Source organism: Orcinus orca, chromosome 19, assembly GCF_937001465.1.
Source record: "Orcinus orca chromosome 19, mOrcOrc1.1, whole genome shotgun sequence".
NCBI lineage: Eukaryota > Metazoa > Chordata > Mammalia > Artiodactyla > Delphinidae > Orcinus > Orcinus orca.
The window spans coordinates 34,317,702-34,330,534 of record NC_064577.1 but is presented as its reverse complement, the minus strand read 5'-3'; the positions used below and the strand labels follow the sequence as shown (position 1 = coordinate 34,330,534).

The following is a 12,833-nucleotide window of genomic DNA, read 5'->3' as shown; positions in this document are numbered from 1 at the left end:
CTAGGCCCGTGAGCCACAACTGCTAAGCCTGCGCATCTGGAGCCTGTGCTCCGCAACAGGAGAGGCCGCGATAGTGAGAGGCCCGCGCACCACGATGAAGAGTAGGCCCCGCTTGCCGCAACTAGAGAAAGCCCTCGCAGAGAAACGAAGCCCCAGCACAGCCAGAAATAAAAAAAATTAAAAATGTTGGGGGTAAAGAGTCAGGGATCCGAATCACAACAAACTTTTCAGCAGCAGCACTGAAAGCTAGATCACTTTCAAAACACTGACAGTAAATGCTTTCTGGCCTAGGCTTCTATACCCAGCCAGACTATCAACCAGGAAGAAGGGTAGAAGAAAGACCCTTTCAATCATTCAGGGTCTCCAGAGATTCCCCTCTCTTGCATTCTTTCTCAGGGGCCTACAAAAGGGCTGTGCCTCATATCCAAACAAAAGATCAACCCAAGAGAGAGGACAACATGGGATCCAGGAAGCCTGGCTTCCGATTCAGGAAAGAAGTAGAGGAAATCTCAGATGATGGGGAAGGCAGGCGTGGAGGCAGAGGGGCCAAAGAGCTACATTCTCATTTCCCATAAAAGCAAGTCAACAGACAACACGGGAAACTGGGAGCAGTGAGGGGGGTGGAGGGAACAAAACTGGCAACAGAGTAATATTATTTGGAATCAACGAGGTAAATACCAAAATCCTCAGCTAAGAAAAGGTTCAAGTGGGGCTCCTGGCAGGGAGGATGGGAGGGGAGCAGCCAGCTGACACCCTCCCACTGAGAGGTGGGGCCCATCCCCTCCCTCAAACCTGGGAGCCAAGTGTGACACCACGGTGCTGGGACGGTTCTCTGCCTAGCCTCTCGGAAGACTGGAAGTTTCTGCCTTGCGCTCTGAGTCCCACACGGAGTTAAGACTGATCACCATCCTGGAGAGGCCTCTGGAGTGAAACTAAAGGGAAGAGGAGGGCCCCACCGCTCCCCCAGGATACGAGGCAGGTGAGTGCCCACTAACGCCACAGGATGCAAGGCTCGCCCGGCACAAACCAGACTCTTGACCCACAAAATCTCGAGATCATAAAATGGTAGTTTTTTTAAGCCATCTGCTTTGGGTGGCTCATTACCAGCAAGAGGCGAGGGGAACAGCAGGAACTGCTGGTTTTTTGTGACAAGATTCAGAACTATTTTTTCACTCTCTAAATTATGTGGATGTTTAATTTAGACAAAAGTAACTAAAACACTTTTTTTCTAATTCAATATGAAGGTAAAGCCAAGTAAAATCTTAAGCCTTAAAAGAAAAATAAACTAAAACAGCATCTAGCCTGGCAGGCCCACCCTGGCACCCGTGCCCACGCAGCACACACCCCTCTCCCTATTCCCACACCCGCACCTGCAGTCCCTCCGAGAGCAGGGAGATAACCAGAGACTCAATAGCAAGCAGCTGAAGGGGAGGGGGAGGCCCTAGGTCACAAATTAAGTGCCTTACTTATTTGAAAAGAGAAGAAAAGGGCCGCGCGAGGGCATGCAGGCCATTCCCGCGGCAGCACGCGGCCACACGGCGGGGCAGCAGAGCTCAGGGCTTGTCCCGGGCATGCACCGGCAGGTCCCGGAGGCAGCTGACGCGGCCCCCTTCCTGCTTTCCAGGAGGACCCGGGCAGGCCTCCCAGGCCCCGGGGTGAAGGGTGACAAAGGCTCCGCCAGACCCTCACGGGGAGGACACAGGGGCTGTCGGCATCTGTCAGAGGAGATGCATTTCAGGCTAAATATCAGCATCTGCTGCTGCCTCCTGCACCGGCTGTGGCTCCCCTGGGAGGCCTCTATCCTAACCTCGAACACGTGCAACCCCTGCGTCCAAGGAGAGCCAGGCGGCACTAACATGGCACTCACAAAACCTGGGCAGGGAGCTGCCGTGAGGCACGGAGGTGGCACTGGCCGGCCAGCTGGGGGGTGCAAACACATGAATCGTAGCTGCGGGCGGGAGGAATATCAGGTGCATCTCTACGCCCCGAGGGCTCGACTCCTACATTAAATCCCTCCCACTGGAACAGCCGGCTCCAGTTTCAGTGAGAGCGAGCGTGAGAACAGGTCCTGCTCCGGCCAGGCAGCCACAGCCACGGCTTCCACCTCCCAGCCTCTGGTAAGTACCTACTATTTCTTCTCAAATGCGAGTTTTCTTTCAATACTCCTCTCAGATGTATCTTAAACTATCTACTCAGTGAATCACCTGCCCAGAGTTTCTCTGCCCTGCTCTTTTCTCCGCGGATTACTCAGGACCCAGCAGGTGCACTGCTGGAAAGGAGACCATTGTTACAAAACTTTTAATAAGGCTTACACTTTATTCTAAGAGTGTAAACAAGTTTATGTGGATATATGAAGTTCTCATTTCTACCATAAAATTCATAAACTATTTTTTTAAGTTATTTTTGATGTGGACCATTTTAAAAGTCCTTATTGAATTTCTTACAATACTGCTTCTGTTTTATGTTTTGGTTTTTTGGCCACGAGGCATGTGGGATCTTAGCTCCCCAACCACGGATCAAACCCGTACCCCCGGCATTGGAAGGCAAAGTCTTAACCACTGGACCACCAGGGAAGTCCCAAAATTCATAAACTTTAAACCAAAACTCAAATTGATGTTATTGCTTATCTGTTCCTCACCTCAAAAATAAACTACAGGTTTCAACATAAAAGGATCATATATATGCATATATATAATTGCTGACCTTAATTTATAATTTCTTTAATTTAAAAACCTTTTATTAGGATTTAAAATAAGTGCTGTTTTGACATAAGCTTACCAAAAAAAACACCTTAACTAAAGAGGATCCCTGTATATACAAAAGGGGTTTTCTTACTCTTATAAAGTTTCTCATAAATCTGCATGAAAACCATTATTGACCAAATTATTCGTCAAATTTGACCAACATCAGACTTAATGCAATCAAAACCTGTCTACATTTGTTATCATGATTTGTATTTTGTATTAGCCAAGTCCTTGCAATGCTTTAACGTGCTGCTTTAAAGTAAGGAGGCAGGCTGGTGGTTAGGGGTTCTGGCCCTAGGGAGGTGTCCCAAATGTTAAAGCTGTGCATTCACTGCTAAGCACTCTGTCTGTAACCCAGGATCTCTGGCTGAAACCAGAAAGAGCCCCTGGTGGTCTTCCTGGATCCATTCTTCCAAACTATATGCCAGAAAACTGTCTTTTTCCCTAGGTTATGGTTGCCCTGAAGTTTATCCTTCATTTTAAAGAACCGAAAGTCTGGGAGGGAGTGGTGGTTAATCACTGGAAAAGCTCAATTGGAGTAAAACTCACAAATCTCGTTCTTGCGACACCCCAGTGGGTAGGCGACAACGGCGTGTCCCTGAGTTATGCAATAATGCCACATCACAATATCGTAATTATAGCATGCCCTTCAGAACGCGCTACCTGGTGAGGCTCCCTGCCAGGCAGCTGGACACCACCGGGGAGGGCTGAAGATTATTCCAGTGCAGAAGTTAGTGCACATGACATGCATACCTAGCCGGCACGTCACAGCAATGCCCTGTAAAGTTAAGCTATAATTACCTCTATTGTGTCCTATCAAAGTTCAAAAAAAATCTTTCTCTTGCCTATTATTTCTGACTTCAAACCCCCTAGAAAATTATTAAATATGCCAGCCACTCACTATCACCCTAACAGCTGGCAACTACATTCATAGTCCACACTTAGGAGGCTACTGAGAGACATGCACTGGCACCTCAGTGCTTCAGAAACAAGCAGATAAAGCCCTGTGGACACAAAACCACAGGCGGCTCAGAGTGCCATTTGGGCACCACCGTCCAGCCTCCCAGACCTGTGGGAGGGGAGGCCAGACCGGCTCCCGGGCTTCTGCAGGGGTGACAGGCTCCTGGGACACAGGCAGGGGTGACAGCGCATAAGAAGTCACAGGAGGGCGTTCTGAAACGGAACAGGCTCAGGCCAGACGCCGTGGTGTCTCTGTGGCGCTGCTCCCCACCCTCCCCCCTCAACACTGGGACCCAACTCTGCTGAGGGCACAGCTCTGAGGGCAGGCCTCGTGCCAACAGGTGCTCGCAAGGCAGGCAGGGGCGCCCTCCTGCATTCGAGGACAGCACCCTGACCCTGACCTGACATGCAGGGCTCCCAGCACCTCCTGCTGACCCAGTGGGAAGTGAAAGAAGGGTGAAAAACACTGTCCCACACACATCCTTCTAGGACTAGGCTAACATCTGCATTTTTAGCTAACATGCTAACAGTGCAGTTCTCCGAGGAAAGCCGAACCCAGCGCTGTGCTTTTTTAACCTCTCCCTGTGCAACCCCCCAGCCTGGCCCAGCCTTCCCAGGACAAGGATGGTGAGACACGAATCTTATCACCTTTAGAAAAAACTTTACCTCTGACTGCTAATCCGAACTTACTACAAACAGTTAAATTCTGGATTATACTGTTTAGGCGACAACACCCTTTTTCCGCTGCCAGCCTGCACCAGGCCTGGCAGATATAAACTGACCAGAGACGGGCAAACCCCATCTCTGCAGGTGGCCAGAGCGACAGCGCCCCGGGCACTAGGCTTTAGCTGCTCATCCTTGTAAGCCTCGCCTGGGCAGGACAGAACTCACAGACTGACATCACCTCCTGGAGGCTGTCCCCCTTGGAAGCTTACAGAAGCCTCAATCTTATCCCGCTTACTTCTCTGACATTATTGTTTTGGTTTTTTTTTTGCGGTACGCGGGCCTCTCACTGTTGCGGCCTCCCTCGTTGTGGAGCACAGGCTCCAGATGCGCAGGCTCAGCGGCCATGGCTCACGGGCCCAGCCGCTCCGCGGCACGTGGGATCTTCCCGGACCGGGGCACAAACCCGTGCCCCCTGCATCGGCAGGCGGACTCTCAACCACTGTGCCACCAGGGAAGCCCATTATTGCATTTTTATAACCAAGTGAACTAGCCTGTCTCCTTCAGCATCTGAAGCAGCTGCGCTCCCTTGTTTTAACTAGCGAATTGTGTAACCCTGCGAGGTCAGTTTACTCAGTTACTAAAACTACTGCTCCTGTGACTCCATCCAGGCTCTCCTTGCAACAATTATATCCTAGAATACTCTCACCTCCCAGAACACCAGTACCAAGGAAACCAACCCCTGAAAACCTCTTTACTGTCCTTGTAAGCTAACTGACCACAGAACAAGAAGTTCAGACCAAACCTGTGGGCACAACATCATTTGACGGAAGAAAGGTATATATTAACATAAGAGCAATGATTTCCCAAACTATTATTTTGGGTAATGCTATGATAACTTACATACAACTTGCCTCCTATAAACCTTTGAGAAAACTTAACCAAAGTGGGTTTATTTCTACTTTTGCCTAAAAGTATGAGCAATATTAAATAATACTGCTTCTGAAGCTAACACCATCATTATCTTAAATCCGAGGGGGTTTTCGGCTGGTTTGGGCTCGCGTGTCCTGGGTGCGGCAGATGTGTGTCTGCATCCACTCATGGTACCACCAAGACTCTGCGCTCACACTTGATAAACGTTTTGCAACTGTCATCATTTTGATCACGATGCTTCCAGCTAGTGATGAAATCATCAGTTTTCAGATCTTTGCCATAACATATCCTATACAATCATGGGAACCTGACTTGCAGAGGTTCTCACGCCTTCAGAACCAGGGAGCATAATGGGACGTGCCAGCACAGGCCGCCCTGACTTATCAGGCTGGCCCCGAGCTGGCTGGAATCGCTTCCTGACAGGAGGCAGGAAATCGTGCTTTTATAGCCCAGGGCATACCTGCCCCACAAGGTATGAACTGAACTCATACAGAATTATTTCACATTCTCCCTTACTAAGAGGGGAAATCAGGAAGATGCAAAGCTGTGACCACGTGTTTAACTGTGCTGGGCTTTCACATTGCCGTGCAGCTCACACAACTGCTCACGGGAGAGGAGGAGGGCGAGCAAGCTGCAAAGCCGCAGAGCCAGGCACCAGGTGCCGCCAGCCTGGCTTCTGTCCACCCGACACCCTGCCAGTTAGCGCCCCCAAAGAGGGCCTGGGGACACCCTCTCCAATTAGGGGGTAGCCAAAAATCTCATTTCTCCTCCAAAGTACGTGCCTGAGCACCCCTGCTCTGCAGAAACTCTCCCCGCAACAGAAGGCTGCAAGCCACCCAAAGCACCTCTTAGTAAAGAAACATGCCTTTGAGGGAACGGGACGATGAAACAGGTTAATAGAAGCAGCTTCTTGGGGGGAGAGTGGTTCCTTGTGTTTTTCAGAAATATGAAAAAATGAGTAGAGGAACCAGTTTGCTGAGAATAAGATCAGATAGCTTTTTTAGAATTTAAGATATCCAAGTGAAATTAAAACCACACTCCCTCCCCCTTACACCCTCCTCCCACAAGCTACCCATTACCTCATCTGATGCGTGAGATGGCAAGGAGAGTAGCTACATTTTATTTTGTGAAAACAAGTCTCTTAGATTTCCCATGTGTATTTCTCTATTTTTAAAGGGCTGCTTTCCAGCTCAATGTTTTAACCAACCCGATGTCTAGAAGGCGATGCTTTACACAAGCAATTTCACGAGACTCAGAACTGTCCATATTTACTTATTCCTTAAAGCAAAACTGCAGTTGAAAAGTTATTTCCTTTTAACTTTATTTTTCTAAGTGTTTAAAAATATCCAGAAGCTAAATCCTTTTTACATTTTCTATGCAAATTAAAGTGCAGGCCTTGATTCCTCACACCCACTCCCCCAGCCCGCCCCACCCACAGGCTTTCTCTAAGACACAGTCACCCCATGGGCTGGTCCTGGACACGCAGCCGCGCCCGGCCCTGCTGAGATCCTCCCAGACCTCACGTCTTTGTTCTCAGCTTCGGGTTATGAGGCAGAGAGAGAGCCCAGGGGTGTGCAGAGCAGCCTCTGAAGGAAACCCGGGGGGAGGTTAAGCTTGGGGGATAGGCAAGGACAGGAGGACCCTGGGGAAGATATCCAGAAGCCCCTTCGTACACGTTAAAGGCTGGGATGGGTTCCTCCCAGGATCCAACCATCTGTAAAATTAGGCACCACTCACTCTGGTTTCCTCTATTTTTTAAAAAAATTTTATTTATTTATTTATTTATTTGGTTGTGCCAGGTCTTAGTTGCGGCAGGCGGGCTCCTTAGTTGCAGCTCGCAGGCTCCTTAGTTGTGGCATGCAAACTTTTAGTTGCAGTATGCATGTGGGATCTAGTTCCCTGACCAGGGATGGAACCCAGACCCCCTGCATTGGGAGCGTGGAGTCTTAACCACTGCATCACCAGGGAAGTCCCACTCTGGTCTCCTCTTACCAGGAGGGCTGCTAAGCTTTTCTGCCTTTGGTTAAGGCCAGGATAGGCAGGGATGGGCTAGTGCATGAACTCACTCCATGCCATCTGTGAGGTGGGCAAGTGGAAGGCAGCAGTGCACGAGGACATCTGCTCACTCACTGACTCACAGCATCTTAATATCATTCAAATCAACATAAACACAGCACTTAAGTTTGTATTTGGGCCAACACAAATGCTACTTACCCAGAAAGCTGACTTTTCATTTGTGAATTTAGAAACAGGGTCGCGGGGGGGGGGGGGCATTTTTAAATATTCTTCACTTTTAAATACTCCCTCATAGAACAGAACACTGTGATTAAATAGGGCAGATGGACTGAAGGTTACAATCACACGTGCTTTGTTCTCAGTGAGCACAAATGTGAACGTCACACACACACATGAGCCTGGACCTCCTCAGGTTCACGTTAGAGCAGTCAGGCCAGCACAGTGATGGGACTCAGTCCAGAAACTCCAGGCACATGGATGGGGGTGGGATCTCAGTGATCACTCAGCCTGGTGGGTCCACAACCTTCCTGGCACCTGAGGCCTCAGATCACAGGCTAAAGGTTCCCAAAACTCAAAAGAGTTACAGGTATTCTCTGAAATGACACTAAACACTCCTGCAACCACACTCGCCTGGGACCAGACTTGAGAAAATAGAGAACGCCGTAGGGGTGGCGCCCGGGGTAGTGAGGAGGGGTGGCTGATGCCCGTCCCGTACCTGCCGCGCAAGAGCACTTACGTCCTCTGCACCTGCAGAGGACTCTGCTTCACCTCCTCCGTGACCCCGGGGTTCTTTGTTAGCCTGTTAGCTATCGTTCCAACACTAAGGCTCTGCTCCTCCATTGCAGCTCCCAGTCCCCAAATGAACGAGACTTCCCTGGTCACACCCACAGCCCGTGGAGCCGGCTTCAAGTAAAAGCACTCAGAAAGAAAAGCGAAGGAGAAGCAGTGACCTGCTTCCTTAAAAATCACCAAAGCTGAACTACGCAGGAGCCAGCAGGGCTCAGACGCCAAACCACAGAGGGAAAATGAGCCTTCTCAAAGAGCGAAAACCAAAAAAGCCACATTACATCCCCAGGCCCCCAGGAAAGCCCTTCAAGTACAAGTGTTTCCAGTGTCCCTTTACTTGCAACGAAAAGTCACATCTTTTTAATCACATGAAATACGGTCTCTGTAAAAATTCCATCACTTTAGTGTCTGAGCAAGATCGCATTCCCAAGTGTTCCAAACCGAACTCTTCAGACCCTAAGCCAACCAGTCAGTCCGACCCCATGGCAAAGCCCACCTCCTCCAAGCCCGTCCCAAGTGGGCTCTCACACCTGGACACCAAGCTCCAACATGGCCTCGCCAAGGATGACATCAAGGAAAATGTGGACCTGCATGCGTGCGGGCCCCACAGGTGCCCCGGACAGAAGCCCACTCTCCACAAGGAAGCAGCACCCCTGAGTCCAGCTCCAGAAGCCACCGCGGGCACCCAGCCTGTGCTGGAAGGCACTACCCGGCCTTCAGCATTCATGCCAGTTGGCGAGCACAGACTCAAAGGGCAGGAACTCACCGAGGCTCCTGAAGCGCTGACCCTGACCCAGCCCCCTGCCAAAGCTGCCTCCTTCCACACTAAGTCTGCCTTTCATGCCCCTGGCTACGCGTGGAAAGCTGGCTCACCTTTCCTCACGCCTGAGTTTCCACATAAAATCCCATCCACAAAGGGGTTTGGTGCCACTTCGCCGTACGTGCACCCCACCATCGCAGAGTACCCGCCTCACTTTTACACAGAGCATGGACTGGCCACCATCTACTCACCGTACCTACTCGCAGGGAACTCGCCCGAGTGTGACAGCCCCCTGCTGTCCATCTACGGGGCCCAAGACCAAAGACATTTCCTGCCTCACCCAGGGCCGATCCCTAAGCACCTGAACCCAGCCCCATCCACATACGACCATTACAGATTCTTCCAGCAGTATCACTCCAATCTGCCGATTCCTTATGGATTTTATAAACCAGAGTCTGCATTTTCCTCCTACGGCCTCAGACCCCCACCCGTTGCTGGTATGTCACAAGATCAAAGCTCACACCTACTGGAAGAAGCTGCCCTGGCCTACCCGGCCTGGAGTCCATCCAAGTTAAACTCTTCCAACTCCCACAAAAAACACACAGAGTTTGAGAAAGAGAGTCCGACTCCCGAGGCTAAAGACCTCTCCAGAGATGGGCAGAGGGACACGCAAGGGACCAAAATGAGCCCACGTGCAGGCAGCGCAGCCACAGGCTCCCCGGGAAGGCCGAGCCCCACCAATTTCACGCAGACAAGCCAGCCCTGTGCCGGGCTGTGCAGCCTCTTGGACATGCCGGCCTCCGGTGCCCCAGGAAGTCTCCATCCACCAGAACAGAGCCTCACAGCCTTCAAGCCTGTCAAGAAGAACACGGAGCGCCCACATTCCCAGGCCCCAGAAAACAGAGCTGCATCTCCAGAAAGGTAAGAGAGTCCATTTTCAAAACCTCCGAAGTAATGTCTCTGGTTGTGCTTAATCAGAGGAGCTGGTACTTGCCCAAACCCCCCACGGGCAATGGCCCTCAGTAAGGTCCCTGTGACTCCCTCTCTGTGTCTCTTCCAGCCTCGAGGCCGTGAACGCAGACGCTCTGGCTCAGATGGGGAGCCTGGAAGCTGCACCCTCCAGCCCAGAGGACGACTCCAGGGCAGCCCCTCTGAACCTCTCCACGAAACCAGAAGCTGAGCCTGCCACTACACACACCACTGCCTATGGAGAATTTGTGGAGCCACAGGACGCGCCCCTCAACCTCTCGGTGAAGGACCCCTGCAACGCCCTGACTTCGAGGCCCTCTGTCCGCAGCCGCCCGAGAGGGGCCGAACCGGCGGCTGCCCCCACCCCCACTCCTGCTCCGCAGTCGGAGACAGCAAGTTCCGGGGCCGGGCCCGACCCCAGCTCTGTGGAGATCCCTGCGCCCAGCCCGGCTGGGAAGGCCCAGGACACACGCTCAGCTGACAGTGACGAGCAGAAGCAGACTGCGGCCGTGGCCCTCTGCCAGCTGGCGGCCTACAGCCCAGGGAACGTCGAGCCCGCTGCCCAGGAGCCTGCCTGCCAGGTAGACGCACCCACCCCCAGAGCCCCTGAGAGCCAGGAGGCTCAGTGCGACCTCAGACCCAAAGGGCAAAAGAGGACGAGCCCCAGGGATGCAGGGAAGGCCCAGCAGGGAACCAAGAAGCCAAAGCCCAGCGACACAGCCAGAGTGTTCACACTCCGGAAAAGAACGCGGGTGTCTTAGAGCCACCTCTGGCCAGCCACAGGCTGCAGCCACAAGCACGCCTTCCGGTGCAGGCGAGACAGCAGCAAACCTCCATCTGGCCCTTGCTTTTTTATCTGGTACATTTTTACAATGCAGTTTTCTTCTTCTCAACAAAAAAATTAAACTAAACCTGCAACTCAATTCAGTTTTGTAAATACTAAGCATGAACACTAAAAGGTGCTTCTACTTCTGGTTGTAAAATACTTGAATGACTCACACTGTAGGACCTGATGAAATGCACAGGACTAAAAGGTAACTTTTAGGTGTTAGCATCTTAGAGGAAATCTCTTTAAAGCATTTTTCTTATAAATATCTCAGCACTAGAACAAATTGTTTTAACTGTTTTTCTATTAAATCTACTGTGTGTTTTGAAGTAAATAACAATTACTGGGGGAAAATGCCAGGCAAAGACGTTTCCAGTACTAGCATTCAAGTTCTGTGTGTAAAAACACTGTGATTTGTTATGACTGAACAATACACAGACAGCAAGAGGCTATTTATACAAGTAATTTATTTCCATTGGGGAGAATGCATTGCTGGGGAAGCTATTCTCAACATGCTCTGTCTTCACAACTCATTCAGACTCGTTTTCCACTTCCTAAAATGATGTATATGTTGCTAATTTTCCAATGAACTCATAGGTGAACTTTAAGGATACATAAAAAGAAGACAAGCATAAACTCTGTGTTATACAATATTTTGCCACAATAAATAAACTCAATGAAAAAGAGAAAAGAGCTGAGGCAGCATTAAAAATGAGGACGAGGGTACATCTGTGTGTGCATGTGAGGGCGTGTGCACGTGTGCATGTGTCTGCTGTCCACCGGTAGTCATCGAGCCCGGGGGAGTGCAGGCATCCGGGGGCACCTCTGGAGACCAAGCGTACAGGGCCTGGCTTCACAAGGGCCCTTTCCCACTGTTCAGAGGGTGTTTCTCAGCAATGCACTGCCTGGGAGCGGGGCAGGGGGTCAAGAAAGGGCCTGGAAACAGTGGCGCCGAGCTGAGCTGACTGGGTGAACCCTCTCTCCACAAGATGGGCAGTTTCAACTCACACTTTGACCAAAACAGAGGTGGTCCCAATAGAGCCATCCAATGAGCGTTCAAAGAAAAAGCACTGCTAAAGCTAACGCCTGCCGTTCCCAGTGACGTGCACATACAAGGTCTCTCAGTGCTCAGAGCTAAAAATTAAAAATTTTTAAATAAAAAGTTGATCTGGAACCTTGCCTTGTTCTAGATATAAGCACTACTCACCAAAAGATAGCCTGAACTAAAAACCCATCTTGTTAATAAGTTGCATTCCAATAAAATGTTATTTTCGGTTGTTTTGATCAAGTTTGTACTAATAACTAATCCTGTAAAAACTCAATCTAGAAAACTTAAATACTTACTACCTTTTGGCAGAACAAAATGTAAGAGTTAAAGTTTGCATTCACAGACATCCTCTTGCTGAAGATACTTGACAGGGAGATCAGCAAAAGATTCTCAAGCACAGAAACCTGTTACATTAAGGAAAAATTCTCTAGGAAAAGTAAATGGAAATACAGGTTCAAGGAGATAAAGAATAAAATCCCTGCATTTTAGATGGAGGATGGTGGATTCCAAGGTACCATGATGACTGGATTCCACCAGACATATTTAAAACAGTGATACAGTAGCTTTGTTTTAAAATGACACTATTCAGTATGGCAAATAACCTGCCTTGCAGCAAGTTAAATTTATACAAAACCACTGATATCAACTCACAGGAGGGATGCAGAGCTTGTCATATTCTTTTAGGGCAAATAGGAGGCCGTTGTTACAAACTGCCCCTAAACCATCCAGGATGGCCCACGAGCCCCTGCCGCCCATCCGAGGTGTGCCTGCAGACAGACACCACTAATCCAATGCGTGCACTGTCACGACCAGAAACCGATGCATACCTGTGCAGCCTTCACTGGCATGCCTGGGCTCTCCTTTTTTTATATACCAATATGCTTTGACAAAGACCAAAAACAGGGTACCCCTGCTTTCCAGCAAGTCCATACCCTGTGGGAAGCAGAGCCAGGCCTCAGAAGCCTCCAGGATTGGGACCCAAAGCCTCACGCCCTAGAGACAAGCTCTCGCCTTGTGCCTTACACACAAGAACATAAACCTTCCGGGGCCCAAAGATTCTGAGGACACTGTTTTATAGCTCACCCAAAACTGTCCGCCACCATCTTAAGTGACAAGAAGAGGAACCAG

At 50.1% G+C, this 12,833-nt stretch overlaps 2 protein-coding genes across 6 annotated transcripts in view; one reads left to right on the top strand and one right to left on the bottom strand.

The window, feature by feature from the left end:
• Positions 1-12,833, bottom strand: part of TBCD (tubulin folding cofactor D) — a 176,468-nt gene that overhangs the window by 99,500 nt on the left and 64,135 nt on the right. The window lies entirely within an intron of this gene.
• On the top strand, positions 1,570-11,941 carry ZNF750 (zinc finger protein 750). Of its 2 annotated transcripts, none has more exons than XM_004275612.3 (3): positions 1,570-2,117; positions 8,162-9,783; positions 9,923-11,941. In XM_004275612.3, the coding sequence occupies exons 2-3, from the start codon at positions 8,342-8,344 to the stop codon at positions 10,590-10,592; spliced, it is 2,112 nt and encodes a 703-aa protein (XP_004275660.1). In that variant the 5' UTR covers positions 1,570-2,117; positions 8,162-8,341; the 3' UTR covers positions 10,593-11,941. The 2 variants fall into 2 exon arrangements, with proteins under 2 accessions (XP_004275660.1, XP_033294721.1); XM_033438830.2 differs by lacking the exon at positions 1,570-2,117 and adding an exon at positions 2,136-5,204.

Coding starts and splice junctions, on each gene's coding strand:
- ZNF750 (XM_004275612.3), top strand. CDS start 8,342: ATGAGCCTTCTCAAAGAGCGAAAACCAAAAAAGCCACATTACATCCCC. Junction 9,784..9,922: donor AGAGCTGCATCTCCAGAAAG/GTAAGAGAGTCC, acceptor TGTCTCTTCCAG/CCTCGAGGCCGTGAACGCAG.